The following is an 18,400-nucleotide window of genomic DNA, read 5'->3' on the forward strand; positions in this document are numbered from 1 at the left end:
ATACATTCCTTCAAAAAAAATCTTAATCCCTGCATTGCTACGCTTGCCTTTTGTAGGAAAAAGATATGCTTCCCAAATACAAGTTTTCATATCCAGAAGCCCACTTGACAGGCATTCAGGGCATTAAATCCAGAATAGATGGATTTAGAGCTCTATGCTCATCAACCTGCCTTCCTTTTGATTACTGTACTAATATTCACTTCTCAAATCAATTAAAATGTTTCCTATACTGTCCATCACTAAATGAAGTCTGAGAATACAGATTAATTTTATAGCCTATCAAAAAGTTCAAAATACTCAGTTTTCATTGGAAAAGAGCAGATATGACCATTGGTTCCTTTCACATATATGCATATACATATACCAACCCACACATAATTCACAACCTTTCAGGAGCTAAATGTGCACTTGCTAAACAGCATGCATGCAATAAACTCAGAGAACTGCAATGACTAGTCAGTCCAACTGGATTTAAAAGCCTTACCTAAAAATAAGATCTGCATGAAAAATTTTTACGCTTTGGCCAATGTTTATTTTACTTTTAGATCCTCACTTTACTTTCACATGCTCACTTTAAAACTGACAGGCATTTGATGGTAAAAAAAGAAAAAGAGGATGATTTTTCTCTCTTTAAGATCTATTGCTGCAAAATACTCTTGCATGATTATTGGTTGAATAGTTTCCATTCCCCACTCCTACAAGGACTGACACCGAGGGATTAAAACTGGCAGGTCTCATTAGTCCCGGGTAGCCCAACCTTAGCCTTAGCTAGTATCAGATTCCTCAGAAGAGGTGAAAAGAAGCACCACCTTTTCAGAAATGCAGCCACTGAAATCAGAATGCATTGAATGAAGAAGGGAAAATTTCCTCTGTCACATATTCTTTTCAGGGTCAAAAAATAGACAAGTGAGATTTTAAATAAGTAACTCCTTCCAGGTAAGTACAGTCAAATTGTTCCCCAGCTGACAGACTGCCATCACATCCCACTGCTGCCAGCAGGGTCCACAGCTGTGACTCCAAAGGTGGCTCTGGGTTTGGAAAAACACGGTGTAGCAGAGAAGGCAATAATAATTACTTCAATAATTAGATTCAGTCTTGTGCTGTGTATCAAGAGCTTATCTGGAATTAGATGAGGCACCCAGGAGTGCCTTTACAGCTAGCTATTTTAGTGAATGGAGCAGCCAAATATCCTCTTCTTGAAACAGTGGAAGAGCAATCACACTTTTTCCTGTCTCAATGAATTTAAAATGCACTGCAAATCAAGAAGAAAAAGAGAACGACCGAAGAAAAGCAGCAAAAGGGATGGAATAACAGTATCCATCACGGGGACACGTGTTCAATACTGCCCAATTTTTTTGCCGCAGAAAGGATGCTCTATACCTTAATAAGGGAGGCAGATTTTTTGCCCAGGTAAGCCATAAGGAGGGCTGAGACAGGGGCCCCTGACCTGCACAGCTTGAGGAAGTGAAGCCAAGACACAGCTGGTTGGGGAAGACCGACACAAGACAGAGGTGACACAGCAATCCTGCCCATTTCCATAGAGGCAGAAGAACTGGCTTGGCAGGCAGGAGCTCTCACACCTTTTAAATTATTACAAGACTGTTTCTTAGCACTCTCATAGCTCAGTCCCCAGGGACCATGCACAGTCCCTTCCCTCTTGCTCTCTTATTAGAAACATAAAGTCACTACTTGAGACAAAGGATAGTGAAATGAAATTGTCACTAGGTTGAGTATACCAAGTGAAAAAGTTTTTAAAGATAACAAGACAATGTTCCCAAAAACATTGCACCATGTCTCAAAATTATTTTACCATTAATCAATTTCCTGGCAGCCACTTGTCTGAGCAAAAGAGAGGAGCTGCATGGACAAGAAGAAAGCAAGCAAATGGCATTTTTAACTGTGTGATGATCCCTTCTTTCCCCCAAGCATCTTGAAATAAAAGACACAAATACAGAGCACTTGGAGGCTTCAACAGCATCCAATGCATGTGCTTTTAATCATGACTGCACATGAACATCTGCCCTGAAATCTAGCCAGCAGGTTTTGGTGGACAAGAAAAGTACACATAGTAATTAGGAACTTAAGGAAGAGGCAGGCAGACTAATTAACTTTCCCCCATGCTTCCCATGTAGCACACCTTAGGGATTTAAAATTAGAGACCTGTATAATATGGGATGTTTTCAAGATTAAGAAGTCTGAAACTTGATTAGTTTTAGCTGCACAATGAAATCTGCTTCTTAGCTACAAGTTAGAAGGACTAAAATTGTTCAGTCCAAGAAAACAAGCTGCTGCAGCAGTGTCAAAGCCCTGACGTGTTCAGCCTGTGGTTCTCACATTCCCGTACAGCAAGGGAGCAAGAGCTGCCCTGTTAGACCCAACCTCCTTCATACTGCTGGCAGTTGCAAGCTTGAGAGCAGTGGTGGATGGAGAGCTAGTAACGGTTTCAAGGCTGGCAGTGGCTACTTCCCTGAAAACAGCTTAGGAACCTCCCTAGTACTTCTGCATGGCGAAAAAACCCCCAAGAATTAACCTAGCCTTTGACAAAACTAGGGATTTTAGCTATTAGTGGCCATCTATTTCTGCAGCTTTCTGTGCACAGGCTGTGAACAGAGACAACAAAAAGAGAATGCACTACGGCTTACCTGAAACTAATACAGACTGTGTAGGTGCATACTGCAGCCTACAAGACTGCTGCCTGTTTCTCCAGGGGCTGCTATTAACGTAAGGGCCCAGGTCAGTCTGCAAGATGCACTGGTTAAAGCCTGAGTGCAAGAAAAACAACTGCCCAGCCTCCTGCAGTATTTTTCTAAACACTTCTTTTGGTGACATCTGTAGCATGTACAGGGGCCCTTATTTCTGCCCTGAAAAACAAATGAAAAGACACTTTTCAAAGTTTATTTTAAATTTCAGATCGATTCAGCTGATTTCAGAGCCTCTGTAATTTGGAAGCGAAGTGCTGCCGCTGCAAGTCTCACCTGCCTGCAGATTCAGTTAGCATTTTTAAAGTACAGAACAGCTGTTACACACAAGGAGTCAATAGTGATTGTTGGTATCAGTAACGTTTCCTGCTTATCTCCGGCCTAAATCTGCAAATCAACTAAAAGATGCTTTCATTGGAGAGCAGCTACCCTGGAAGGCCGAAAGCCTAAGGCTCCACACAGCTCTGCCCCAGCCATTTCACCTTCCCTCTCACCTTTCCCCTCCCACTGGCATTACACTGCCTTTCAGCTTAGGAAGACACAGGCACCTGGCTTCAGGATGAGGGCCTTGGATTTATATTATAGGGAGACAAAAGCTCGAAGGAAGGACTGCATCATAATTTACATTTAACACTTTAAATAACACACACAACACTCCTGCATCTAAAAGGCCACTGACTGTATGCGGATTATTTAGCACTATGCAGAGTAGCACTGCTTAGAACATGAGAACAGCTGAACTGGGAAAAAAAAAAAACAACAAGGTTCAGTCAGCCTGCTGCCCTCTCTGGTAGCAGCCAATGTTGTGAGAAAGAATGGGAGAAACAGGGTCTTCTCCTTCACTGTACCTTCAGTACAGACACCAACAGACAAGGACTTTCTGAATACAACTTGCATTCGTATCACTGTTGGACAGCCTTTGCCAGACCTTTCTCCCATGCAGCAGTCCATCCTTTTTAAGTTTGTATTTGACCCTTGTCTCCAAAACATCTTGTGGTGCTGATTTCTTTTTATCTACTGTCCAGAAAAGTGTGTCTTTTTGTCTGAACCTGTTCTCTGGTTAGTGTTGATGCTCTGATACTCTGGTTATGCTATAAAAGCTGAATTGTTATTCTCTATAACATAATAGAGCATTATCTATAATGTAATATTATGGAGGAGAACTGTTCATCCTTTTTGTGCTGTTCATATACGTCTCTCATACTTTTCATTTTTCTTTCTAGAGACGACGATAGTTTTGTTGGTGGCTTCCACTTTAAATCACGACGGGACAATCTGATAAAACCTGGAACTAGCCTGGTTTGTGTCTGCATCGAATTCCAGAGAGTAGCTTGTACAGCATAAAGATTGGTTTCCTTTGATTAAACCAGTACTTTGTAACCCATATTACCTTGATACAGTAATACATGATGCAAAGACCTGCAGTTTCATGGAATCCTAAGACAGGCAAGATAACAAAAGGCAGAGCTGGAAAAGCAATGACACAACTCTGCTCTTCTCTTTTCCCAATTCAAATGAAAACAAAAGGCACCCACAATTTTTCTCACAAAGTGAAATAAAATAGTAAAACAAAATACTCCGATCATTCACATTTTCTTGACTTTCTTGATATAAAAACCTTAAAAAACTAGTTTCTATCATTGCTTTAAATTTTAACTAAATGTTTATTCTTAATAGAACTCACCATTCTGTTATTTTCTATTCTAATTTCATCAAAATAAATCTTGTTTATACAAATCAACATTTCTCAATTTCTTTCTTTCCTTAAATACTTGAAGAGCTAATTTACCTATAGAAACTCTTCTGCAATGCATTCTAAGTAAGAAAAAAACTCAAAACACACCCAAGATCAATACTTCTAATGTCAGAAGCAAAAGCACTGTGATCTCCAGATGCTACCAGAATATAGTATGCTCCAGCACCTGAGTCTGTGTCTTCAGTATACATGATAGCTCCTTTTGGACTAACTCTCTGATCCTATAAAACATGTTTAACAGTTCAAAATTATGTTAATCACTAAGGACCAGAAGAGACAAATAAAAGTATGTATATTAAAAGGGTAATCTAAACTGGATGGACAGGGTACTCAGGGAGTAAAACTGGAGGGATGTATAGAGTGAGGAACTACAGGGGTCTAAGGTTATTTGGTATTTCCATTATAGACCCAAACAATGGAGGAGAGACTTCCTCAGCCAAGAGATGTCACTAACCAGGGACATATAGCAGGGACACTGAGAACACAATAAGAATTTGTTAAGTGATCTTCACTGAGATACTTGAAAAAAACCCCAAGATGATCATCAGTAGGGGTAAGTATAAACTGCTACACCAAGAAAGGAAAAACCGAACTTCAGAGAAAAACCTGCTCCAAGAGGAAAGAAATAACCATGTCTCTGGTTTATAACGGAAAGAAAAGAGAGCTAATGCACTTAAATTTCAGCAGGAAAGACGCAGGTTACATACTAGAAAAACCTCCCTAAGTACTCAGAATAGCACTGGGACAGACTGGCTGGTCTATAATGTTTCCATTATAGTAAGTCTTCAAGAACAGCACAAACAAACGTGAAAGAAATGACACAGGCATTGGCTAGACCATGTTGGAACCGAGGATGTTTAGAGGCTCTCTAGAGACCTTCTTGCCAGCTCTGTGGTTCTTTGAAATCTCGTCTGTTTGTATGCATTTCTGAAATAGCTCCTTAACAGACTACAGATCTTCTTTCTCTGGCGCTTGACTTGACCCGTGGTTACAGCCAAGTTCAGCCTGTGAGGCAAAGGGAAATTCAGGATCACTATTCCAAGTGATCCTTGCATGCACACATTAAACTAGACATCGAACTTTTGGAGTAATCTTGTTGCATTTCACAAACAGTCTAGAAGTAAGAAATTTACATCAGAAAAATGTCCTGCTCCTGAATATTTCGCATGAACAGCAATGTGTGTGTGCATGTGTAAAATACTGCTGAAAGTCCTTTCTCTAGAAACTTCCCATTTCGGGAGTACAAGGCATAAAGAATTTTCAAAAAGTCACTTCTGTGACTCCACCGGTGCTAAGTTTGGTTTTCATTTCTTCATGTCTGCTCAGAGATGGGCAACTAAGCACTGAGGTTTCTCAGACTGCTCCCAGTACCTTCCACTGTCCTTTAGATGTTGTTGCTGTTGGTTTGGATTTGGGGAGGGGGAGAAGCTGGCAGGCAATCCAGACAACTCTTTTTTAGTTAAAACCACTTTACTTTAGGATTCTTCACAACAACCTCTGTTCTCAGATAATTTTAGTTTTTCTGTCTCATATCTCTAATTTACTTTCGTAAATTGCTTCAATAGCTTCCAGCCAGTGAGGTGTCTGTATGTTACACATCCCTGAGGGAATCTGGGATAGCTATAAAATGCCAATAGTCTGAACTCTTATGTTTTCGCTTGTAGGGATGGAGAATCTACCTTTTGAGAAACCAGGCTGCTCTACCTCTTTCCCCTGCACAATGCCACATTATTGGTTTTCAACTTCTTCCAATTTTAAAATCCAATAACATTTTCAAACACATGGATGATCCCAACCAACAACAGATGGATAATTAAGCTCACTGACAACAAACCTGCTCTCTTCTTAGTAGCAGATGAAGTTGTACATTTTTAGGACTAATCCACAATCCTTCAGGAGCCTGGAGACAAGAGTCTGAAAATCCCTGCTTTCAGCTATTTCTTTACTTTTAACTTTCTTTAAAAACAGCAGCAACAACTGCACAAATTCTGCTGTCCCAGAAGGTCATTGCTCAGGTTAAATATAGTTAATAGAACTGAACTGTTTTAAAATCCAGTTTAGCCAGCTAAGCAACAGGAAAACTGCCCATTTTCTTTGGTGGATTTCCAAGCCCTACATGGTGATTGAGACAGCACTCTGTCACAGGCACTGCAAACAGTCGAGAGCTGTGGACAGGCTGGCCCTGATGGATAGTAATTCCTAATTCAGTTTTCTGGCTCTTTGGATGGAGAATTTGAATAAACTGCTGCTCATGTTGAGGTGCATGCTTTGTCCTTGCAGACAGATTTGTTTACATGTCCCTAAAATATATCTGTAGAAAGCTTTTTCCACATACACTGCTATTTTCTTTACATGCATCCATAACATTTGATCAAGTAAAGCTGCTCTTGTGCTAAATTAATGCAACGTGTCTGATGATTTCAGCAGAAGATGGCCCAGCTTAATTGGGAAGGTATTGAAGACTCCTCTTTATTGCACCTTACAGACAAAAAGTAGCTCCTCAGCATCCCTCAGGTAACTTCTATCATTAGTGAAACCAAGGAAACATGAATTGTTCAGTGAGGATGGCAGCTGGTGTCAGAGCCACAGCAGTAGCCCCGCAGTTTCTCTCTTGCATTTCTGTGCAGCCCACGACCCTTTCTTGAGGATGTGGCACTACAAAATACAAATGTATATTTGGTTTCTTTCACAGTTAGGTGTTTTTCTGTTGTCATGGCTGAACTGACTGGAATTATTGCATGAAAACACATATAATGTCACTGGAAAAACAGATATCTGGCAAAAAAAACTGGTGAAAAGAGACTGCCACTGAAACAATTTTGAACTTGCTCCTTTGAGGAAGATGTCTCTATAAATGATTTCCGAGCTTTGTATTTATTCAGCTACGTCTACTATCAAAAGCATTCTTCAGAAACCTCAGACATTTACACCTAAAATGTCACCTGCAAACGAAAGCGTGATGTGTTTGCTGCTTAAGGAAGGGGCAAGTTTTCTGAGTAATATCTAAAGCTCTGTCACTAAAAAGCTTTCCAATCCTGGATCAAAACCATACTTGGTTCAAACCTCCAGTGTGCCCTGTGCAGTTAAGCTGTTTTTACAGCCTCCTTTCCACGTAAAACTTTAGACTGCTTGGGAAAAAGTGCTGTGGAAGTGCTATATTATTCACTATATTGCCTTTAATGAGTAATGAAAAAATAGTAAGAAAGTAATTGCTACGGTTTAAAAGTAACTCAGGTTTCTGGCTGGCAGCAGAGTCGGTGTGAAGGGGAACAAGTACTACTTATGGTATAGGAAGATGAAATTGAGGGTCATTTAAGTAAATGGGCCAAATACAAATTAATGGTACTGGATGGGCTGCATGAGTGAGCTGGCCAATGCCACTTAGAGGTTGCTTTCCATCATCTCAGAAAAGCTGTGGCCATCAGGGGAAGTCCCCAGTGAGTGGAAAAAGGCAAATGTTATGCCCGTTGTAAAATAAAAAGCAGCAGGATCCAGAGAACTGTAAGGCAGACAAACTAACCTCAGTCCCCAGGAAAATTACGGACTGGAGGGGTGGAATAAAAGTAGGTGGAAAACCGTTACAGAGCGTTGGGCTCAAAGGGCGCCATCAACAGCTAGATGTCTAACTGGTGGCTGATTATGAGTGGTGTGACCATCAAGGGTCAATGCCAGGCCAGCACCCTTTGCATCTTCAGCAATGACCCGGATGACAGAGAGGGCACATGTCCTCATTAACTTTGTGGAAGGAGCAGTTGTGGATGCTGGAAGGCAAAGATGCTGGAGCTCAAAATCTAGGACTGGCCTGACAAGGGCCTCAGAAAATTTCAGCAAAGGCAAAACCAAAGTCCAGTACTGGAACTGGACAACTCACTGCAGCAGCATGGGCTGGAGGTGCACTGGCAGGGTAGCAACTCTGCAGAACAGGTCCTGAAGGCCCTTCTGGGCAAGGGACACCAGAGAGACCTTGTGGCAATGAAGGTAATGTATGGATTACGTTAACAACAGGGTAGCCAACAGGTCCAAGGAAGTGATTTTTTCTAAATCTTGCATCTTCTTTTGGGATTCCAGTTCAAGAAAGGCGTAAACAAGGTGGACAGAGTAGACTCACACTAACATAATCACCCTGGCCAGATGATCAGCTTGTTCTCATCGTTCTTCATCATTCCAATAGCAATTACATCAGCTGTGTTTTGTTGTAGTTTTAAACTTGATTCCAAACCACCAATGGAAACTCTGAATAGTTGAGGATGTACCAAGCCCTGAAGAATCCTATTAGAAACAGTCATCGTATGACTTCATGTAGGAAACTACTTGGAGAGCTGCAAGCCAGATCTTAAATCCATTTAACCTGTGTCCCTCCCATCAAGAGCAGCTTATGCATGGTCTTCCTGGAATGCTACAGAATGGTTTATTTTTTTATTCAGTTTTTAACACTGATGCCATTAGAGTTTGTTTTCCAGGAATGAAATCCACGAATCCAAACATATTTCAGCTGTTGTTCCTGATTGTTCTGGATCATTACACATTTGGTGAGACATTTCCCAACATTTCTGCACTATGAATGTGTCTTATTTTTCATACAGTCAAATTTAAAAAAGGTAAAAAAAAAAAGAAAAAAAGTGGAAAGAATCACATTTAACTTTCACACTTCCCCATTGGCAAACACTTTCCACTTCCAACTTCCTTACACAAATTAAACTCTCTATATTTTTTTCTGTTTACTTCATTATTTGCATGAGCTTCAGTGATGTCGGGGACAGTTCTAGGAATGAGGCTTAACTAACTTGTAGTTCCAAACTACATATTTAACATGTTAACACTGAGCTCTGTGTATTAATGTAGGACACTTGGTTTTTTAGGATCAACAAATGGCAAATGCTTCCATATGAAAAAGCATATTCCCACCCACAGAAACAAAATTCAGCTTTCCTACACAGCAAACAATAGAGAATTAGTATTCCTCTCAGAGGCACAGCCAGAATAAAAACAACCACACCCCAAATCCCAATGAGATTCTCAGTTAGATATTTTCAGTGTTTCTTCTCTGAGACGGAACATATTCTCCTACTAACAAGGTGAGTGACAGGAGATATTTTATTGATGGTTTTTGATATGTTTAGGATTTTTGTGTGCTTACAGAAGGAACCTATTTAATAACAGAGTCTTTTACACCAATCTACCTCATAATTTTTTGAAGAGTAAGCATCCAAAAGTAAGGAAAAAATTCAACCTTACTGATATTCACAGAATGAACAGTGACAAAGTATCTTTAAGGGAAAGAAATCCACTAGACAAAAAGGGCAAGAATCATTAGAATTTATGATTTTATTTTAAACATCTTAATTTAAGTTTTCATTACTAGATTAATAAGTTTATTTAGTATTTGTGCAGTGTTGAATGCACTTCAACAATTTTACTTCTTCTAGGATTCTAATAGCCAATCAGAATGTCAGTGCATCAAACTAATTTATTACAATATTCATACAAGATTATTCTAAATCTGCCTTGCGTCAGGTTTTTGAAAGACAAATTTAAGCGCTATGTAGTATCAGCTGCTTAATCCATGTGCTGTGATTCTTAGCTTGTGACCACTTAGCTCGTGACCACCAAGAAAACATTGTCAAATAAACTGCATGAGATACTGAAGAAAAGAGAAAAACCAGGAATACAACAAGAAATTCAAGCTGCTCAGCAATGTATGATAGTGTTTTGCAAATATTTTTGGTTTCACAGTTCAAATTTCCTCTGGGATTGGCAAGTTAACAATAGTTCTGGTTTTTTAATTGTCATTAGGATTATCTAAATGTTGTAAAAACCAAAGACATGAGCTTTTGATAGTCAAAAACCTAGGCTGTTTGAAATGGGTGAGTCTTAAATGGGGAAGGAGACATTTCATTACGGAAAATGCTTGTAATATTTACTGGCAGATTCACAGATGTTTTAAGGCCAGCAAGATCCATTACCATCTAATCACACCTTCTGAATAACACATGGCAAAACCCCCTCACCTTTTATCTATTGCATATTGCCCAGCCCTCCTGCTTGAATTACCATTTACTTTTTGGAGGACACCCAAGTGCTGTTTTGCACATTCAAAATTATGGAGAATCCACCAAGTCTGCAAGGTGTTTCTGTAGCTCACTAACCTTATTGGAAGAAGGTGTTTGCTTTCTTCCACTTTGCATTTGTTTAGACTCAGGTAGACTCAATTGTTAATGGACTATTTTTTAAAACAATGAGAAATGTGCTGTAATTAGACAAATCTCTTCCCAGCCTAATATGTATGCTGCAGTTGAGTCAACACTTAACACAGTTTTGCATAAACAGAGAGAGATTTAACATCTCCCATTTCTCACTGTAAGGTATGATGATTTCTAGACTTTCAAGTCTTCCTGCAGTATTAAAACATACTACCAAAGAGTGGGTGCCCATAGTGAAGGCAGACTTCAGCAAGTTCATTCAGAAGTAGTCTTCATTTTTATCAAAATAATGTGGATGAGCACTTATGAAGTATTTGCTACAGTCATGAATTATTTTGCCCCAAAGATAACACATTCTTCTTGCCTTGACAAAACCACCCTGTCCCCTTGCATTAGACATGTACATGTCCTAATGAGAATGTCCTAATGAGAAATACAGAAGCCCTCTTAAAGCTACCAGTAAAATTTGCATTCAGGCACTGTGTCTAATCACCCAACTCCATCCCTCTCCCCAACAGTACTATCCTAGCTCAATATTTACATGATCTGTGTCTAGTCTAAATGAAATAAAAAAATCTGCAGTTCTGGTGTTTCCTGTTGATTATTAGAAGTAGCCCCATACTCTAATATGCCAAAACAAGACTCCAGCCCAAGTAGAACAAAGGCGAAAGGAATTTTATGTAAAGCATGGTCAAACTTGTCTGGTAGTCAAATATCACAATTAATAAGAAAACATACCATAATTTACAGACTACTCCTTTCATTAAATGATTAGTCTCAAAGACTTTAACAACTTTATTAAAAGCAAAAGAGTTCATATGAAAGGCTAATAAAAGATATTATGTTAAACTATGAGCCTTTTAAGGCATCCACCTTCATAAAAAGTTGCAGCATATTAGATTTATTACTCTAGAATAATTTCTAGTTTCAAAAGCCTATTTTTATGGAACAATGATAAATTAGTGCATAGATGAATTATTTTACAGATTAATACACACAGTTCCTTCTGCAATAAAGATTTTAAATGTTTCTAATAGCTGTAGCACTTACAGCAGGTTCTCTAAGTGCTAAGCAATTATAACTGTTCTCTTAGCATACTGGTTTAATTTAATACCTCCCAAGTTGCAGAAAATTTGACTTCTGCAGTGGAACATACTCATTCACTATATTTACTTTGGAATGATGAGATATTTAAAAGGAAAGGAATAAAGGAAAAAGGAAAAAACAATACAATACAAATCCTAATTATCACACAACAGTGCTGGTATTATCTCAGATGTATTGAGATCAAGACTCAGGCAAGACATAGGTGTATACCATAAGGCCCTTACACCTCACATCCACAAAAAACATAAATCAGCCCCATATTGGCTGGTGCTGGCAGTGTGCTTCAACGTATGTCCACAGCAGTGAGAACTCAGAAAGTACAAAAATGTAGCACCTCTGGAGTAACTAAAATTATCGAAGTACTTATAACACGATCTATAAAGGTAGTTCTGTCAGTAGTGTTCAGAAGTTTTGTCCAACTTTCTGCTCCATGGGTGAGCAGGAGATATTTCACTTGTGTTAGTCAGTCAAATAACTAAGGCTCTCCACATGATACCGTACACTAATAGTCTGAGATCACAAATCACACAAATGTGACATATTAAAGTGAGAAAATCAAGTTTAATGTCTATTTTTAAGGAAAACTTTTTCTCTCTCCCTCATCTTGTGAGAAGGTCTTTGTCAAGTGCAATATCCCTTACCTGTGCGCAATCAAGGCAAAGCCTTTTCAGCTTCGGCCTGTGAAGTCCTAAACCTTGTGAATCTGATTTTTCCTCTTTTTCTTTACAGTTTTTATTCTTTTGGCAATAAAAAGAGGCTTAGAAACTGGATCCAAAGAGTCTGCCCAAGCCTGTGGACAGTATAAAACAGGTACACTGAGGTGCAATGCCTCATGCATCACAGTGGAGTATCACGAGTATCACTTCCGAACAGATGACCCACTTATGGGAAATAGAGTTTTTATCCAATTTTTCATGCCCAGGTGGCAACCTCAAGTCAGGGAGTTTTCCCATTTCACATGGCTGACACTGAGCAGAGGATCAGGCTTGGCTCAAGCATGCTGGCAGGCTCATACTGGAGTTTGGTGCTACAAAGGATGATGGGGACAGAGGGATAAGGGGGGAGCATGCACCAGAAAAGGAATGGAACTGAAGGATTTAACTTCTTTTGTAATAAGAAAGGAAATAATGCATGTCAAAGCCTGGTGTCTAAGGCCAAAATACATCTTATTTTAAAGGAAGGTAATAAATAAGCACTATGAAAATATAAAAATGAGAGAAATGATATATGATAGTATTTGTTTGCCACCTCTGAGAAAATTACTAATAGATTGGGTTAGCAAATGAATTTTTGATTTCTGAAGAAACATTAAAGTTAGATGAACTACTGGTTTATTAGTTTCTGGAAGAATAATTCCTCCTCTTGTCTAATGTAACAAAAAAGCAAGACACCATCAGTGTGGAGACAGAAAGACACAACCAACCATCAAGGTTCAGAGTGACACTGTAAAAAAGGAGCTTCACCTTTAGGTCACTGGTTGAATTTTAAATAAGAGTTGCCACATGCCTTTGGGGAGTTGTTTGATGTCCTGGGTCAGCTTGATCTCAAATACAGCTCAGTTCCTAACAGAAAGTGTTCCCATCATAAGCACTGCAGCAACAGATAACCTCCCTGACGAATGCAGCAGAAAGGAGCATCCCTGAACCATCTCTCCTGGAAATACTGTCTCCAAGCAGCCTTCCCTCTGCAAAAATAGGACAGCACCTGTTTTCCTCTTCCCTAACATCTAAAGCTGAATTAATGTTCACTGGATACCATAATACAAATATAATCACTTTGTTTGCCTTTTTTACTTTCTGAAGGTTTGCAGGGAAGGCTGACTCGACCCCCGGTGCTATTACCTTAGGTACTAGTTTAAATCATGTTCAAAGCATCCTTGTGATCATCAGATACCTTGCTTTTTCAACAAAAATACCTGAGTGCTGGTATAACAGGGCTTGCTTAAGGGTTTTTTTAACCCTTTCAGATACTGAAGAAGCCTGTTGTGGAAAAGCACGCAAAGAAAGCAAACAAACCCAACCAACCTGTATTTGCAAATCTTGGCCAAACTTGACTAGAACTTACTGTTGAAAAGGAACAAATTTATGTGACACAGTTTAGATGTATCCCTAACTAAAAACAAATACGTAATTGAACGCTTAAAAAGAAAGCTGAGGAAGATAATTGCATAATTAATAAAGGAGCAGTCTTACGACCAATGGTCACCTCAAACTATAAAACCACAGGATAAAATACGACACCACAAAAACCTCATTTCACTTGATTTATGCTTCATGAAAAAGCAAACCGAATGTTACACAAATATTTTCAGTAGCTGAAAACTGGCTATCACTAGAAAAACACAGCTACAGACATTCCTCACTGCTGGGCTGAACTGTTCTCAAAATAATCCAATGTAAAGGCCACTGATGAAAATATTTCTAATACTTGGCAATCACAAAGCACTAAACTCCTGTTTGGTGCAGATCACTTTGCTCGTGTTTAGAGTTATTAGTTAAGCTTCAGTCAATGGTTCACAAAGCACTCTGAACTCTCCTGGCCTCCCTCATCCTAAAATCTCAGTATAGTCACTGCTGTTTTCTTGCAGATATGTTTAAGTAACTTTACAAATAGCATGTAATTGCCTGCCCATTAAAAATAAACATACTGGAAACAGCAGAGAATAAGGAGCCTGAGACATTTCGCCTGTCTCAGGAGCAGCTATGAACAGCTCTGAGAACACACATGCCGTTGCCCTCTGTGGACCTTTCAGACCGAAAGGAGCAGGAGGAACAGAATTTTAATAGCATCTAAAAAGGTGAATCCCAGAATCTGTTTAACACTAAAAAGGAGAAAAATTCTAGAGAAATTATGTCAGAAACCATTCTTACTGTTCAAGAAGTAAACCCTATTTTCTCTCACTGTTGCAGAAACAAAGCCACCAAGTGTATTTTCAAGAAAATATTTAAATAAAATTGATGAAGTGTCAACACTTGACTGCTTGTTTAAATTGGACCAAATTATAAAAGCTGTTACAGTGTGTTCAGTTTGTTCCAATGTTATTATATACCATAAGGGCTCATTCGAGCAGTGAGGATACTGGGGACAAGGCATGAAGATTACAAGATGTCTCAGACTTCTCCCTGGTACAGCCAAAATTCTTTTAGTGGAGCTAATTCCTTCCCACTGGGGCTCAATGGGGAAAAAAAGAATCGCTGTTCCTTTATGCTGCAAGAACACTTTGTTATTTGCTTAACGGGAAGTTAAATGAACCAAAGCTTCAGACAGAAAAAAACCCCCACCATCAATTAATGTGCCAAATTTTTAATAGGAAAGCAGATCAGACTTATTTAAAAACTGAGGTCTCAGTTCTTGTGTATTTATGTTTTCCCAAGGTTGAGCTTGTAGTTTATGATACTTTTCATAGTTTATGGCTTCTGAGGAGTATGGGTGGCTATGGGAGAGGGCTCCCATTTCTGCCTTGCTTCTTCTGAGTGTACTTTACACATGTAGTCCTGGTGAATCAAGAGGACCACGGCAAGCTGTAGCTGTTTATGTTCCAGGTGCACCTCAGCTGATGAAAACTGGTGTACAAGAGCTCATTACACACTGCCATCACAAGCACCACTCACGTATCAACTGAAAACAAGACATTTGAGTGTTAAATTTTTCCCTCTTCCATAGTCTGTCACACCAAGATGGGAAGCACAATGGAAGCCCCTGAGGATCATCTGTAAGTGCTCCCAACACTTTACCTAGGAAATAATTCTGATACATTCACATTTTCTAAACACAGGCTGAGTGGTGAGTTCTCATATTCCAGCTACAAAACAGATATGTTGGTCTGAAATTCTGAAGGATGATGCACGGCTACAGTCTCTCAACAGTTCTTATGGTCTCTCAACTCAACTGAGCACACGGCCCTAACACTCATGTAAGATGCACCCACAGAAAGATGCACCTGCAGACACCTAGGTACCTGAGTGCACCCAATGTCACAGCTGTATGACATTGCACTGAACCACACGCACCTCACCCAGAAAGCAGCACACCAGCTGTAGATGAATCCCTGGCTGTTTAACAACATCCATTCATCCATACTTCTTGCCCAGCACAGATATTTTGCTTTGAAAATTAGACACCCATTTATTTATCTAGGCAGGCAACTTTATAGTAACTTTGTACACCCAGGTGAGTGAGAATCAAAGGGTTCTGACCATAAATAAGAAGCATATATTCTGTGACTCACTGCATCTTCCACAAGACCAGGTAAAAGACAAGGCAGTTAATAAAATAGTAAGAGATTCTAAGCATATAGTAGCTACTAGTAAAACTAGCATGAGCGATGCGCCAGTCTACTCCAGTCATAAAACACCAGAGAAAAAGAACCTTAAAATTTTAAAACCGATCATAATTTTTTAAATATCAGTGTTATGAAACTTTTATTTCTACTATTATTCAAGTGTGGAAACTACCATGGAAATTAACTAAGGCTTCACCCAAGCTGGCCTTTAACTGGGACTCTTGTGCTCTGCAAGCCCCCGTGCTAGTGTGGGGTCTCCTGCACCAGAGGGCTGCCAGCAGTGGATCTCTCTTGCAGCCTGCAATCCTCTTTGCCAACAAGCTGCTCCTCACTGGGAGCCAAATACAATACGCAAAAACCCCTCTCAAATAATTTCAAACTTTGCATAATTTTCCCCCTTTAGCACATGTTAATGCCCCATAACCTTTTAAATGTTATGCCTCTAAAAACATTGTTTCTTCAGCATATAAAACAGAAAGAAAAAGCCCTGTATTTCAAAGTAAAAATAATAATAATAATAAAAATTAAAAAATACTTCTTTTACATTGGAGAATTCTTCTCTGCCTTAGTTTACTATTTATAAACCACCAGTCTGGGATTAATTATTATAAATCCTTAAAGCTGAAAAGACGATTTTAGGCATGTTATGCTACGTATAATCTATACCATTATTAAACTGCAGCTCAAACGCACATTATGTCCTATTTCTGTTGGTCACCTTTTAGCACTTCCACATTTCACCTACAGTGAATGTTACTCCTTGAGGGAAAGCATTTCTCACTGTTTTCAAAACACCAGACCACCCATCTGATGTGCCACTGCATGGAAGGAGCAGTGTCATCTGTAAAGCATGCTCACCGGGCACCCCGTCTCTCATCCAGTAGTCAATGTCTGTTCCATCTGCGCTGTCATAAACATCTGTAACATTGATGGGCTGCAGCAGAGTCATGATCTCTTTCACAATGTCCCGAGCTTTAGCACTGCCAGTAAATCCCAGTCCAGATGGCTTGAAGGTGCCCTCATCAGACTCCATGACGATATCAAAGTTGGATATATTTTCCTAAACGTGTAAGGAAAGAAGATACTGTTTTGTGATTGATATTTTTGGCACCATATACTGGATTCTAGATGTCAGTGTGAGCAAACTGTAACAAATCTGTTAAGAAGCAGAGAAATGCTTTCTGTGGTTGTATGTGTATAAGCATAAATGAAGTGACCTAATCTTTCTGTATGAGAACACTGAAATAGTTCAAGTTCAGTTCTGAGGCGTGAATATTCCATAGGAGTCACAACATGACTGGCCTGCTGTCCCCAAATACTTGCTTTAAGAATTCTGAAGTGTCACCCAGAAAGGCAAGCTATTACCACCGTATTTCAGTTTTTACTTGTAGCTCTCACTTTCTTCTCAGACCTGAAACTCAGAAATTCTGTCGCTGGGGGGAGGGTATGCAGCCTGGTTGACTTTAAAATTAGAGGTATTCAAAGCTCGCTTAGATTGTGAAGGCCATTCCCTTTAAAAAAACAGCTGCTGCCTCTTCAGAAACACATTATTTTCAATATACCATGTAGTCAACCCTGACTTTGGTTGGTCTGAAATACCAAGGTTGCTCCTGACCTGAAGGAATAATGTCTGTTTTAAGGGAGGTTGTCCAAGGTAAGCCCTTACAGGAAACATGAAATTTTAAGATTTTGTGTACAAATGGCATAATAATAATGTGCTTTTCAAGTGCACTAAAGATTCTTTTTTGCTAAAAGAATAAAAAATTAGAATCCAGAGCCATTTATTTGCTTCCCATATGCCCCAAACACTCAGTCACAAAGGTTTAATTGGAATAAAATACTTAGGGACTTTACATGAAGGGAAGTCTCACTTTTTTTGAGAGGCACACAACTTTTTCACAACACAAAACAGTTCATGGACAGGTCAGGCAGAAAAAACCCCTGTATTTCAGACTCTTGAACGTGACTAAGAGAAGTCCATGCAGTTTTTACTCCTATACCCAGATCTCATTCCAGAATATTATGGCTGTCATGGGTTATTACACGAAAATCATTACAAGAGATATGTGATATTGGTGAGTAACAGATCCATGTCACTAACAGCTTATATAAGCCCACAAATCAGTAAAGAATTCTTTCACATTTTTCTGGATGTAAAACTAAATATGAACTACAGGTGGCTGTGAATGTGATATTCACATAAGTTTTCAGAAATTCTTTAAAGAATTTGCCAAGAACTGCATTTTATACTCTAATTTCCCAAAACTTTTCTCTTTGGGTGAAACAAGTTCTAACATACCAGAGGGTATTCATTTCTAACTTAGAAATACATCCAGCATTTAAAAAATTCCATACA

At 39.2% G+C, this 18,400-nt stretch overlaps 1 protein-coding gene across 4 annotated transcripts in view; it reads right to left on the reverse strand.

The window, feature by feature from the left end:
• CPQ (carboxypeptidase Q) overlaps positions 1 to 18,400 on the reverse strand; it is a 163,767-nt gene that overhangs the window by 19,282 nt on the left and 126,085 nt on the right. For all 4 annotated transcript variants that reach the window (XM_055800301.1, XM_055800300.1, XM_027777711.2 and 1 more), the window contains one exon: positions 16,903 to 17,104. In XM_055800301.1, coding sequence (XP_055656276.1) covers positions 16,903 to 17,104 — 202 coding nt within the window. The remainder of the gene's footprint in view (positions 1 to 16,902; positions 17,105 to 18,400) is intronic.

This window comes from Falco peregrinus, chromosome 3 (assembly GCF_023634155.1).
Source record: "Falco peregrinus isolate bFalPer1 chromosome 3, bFalPer1.pri, whole genome shotgun sequence".
Classification (NCBI taxonomy): domain Eukaryota; kingdom Metazoa; phylum Chordata; class Aves; order Falconiformes; family Falconidae; genus Falco; species Falco peregrinus.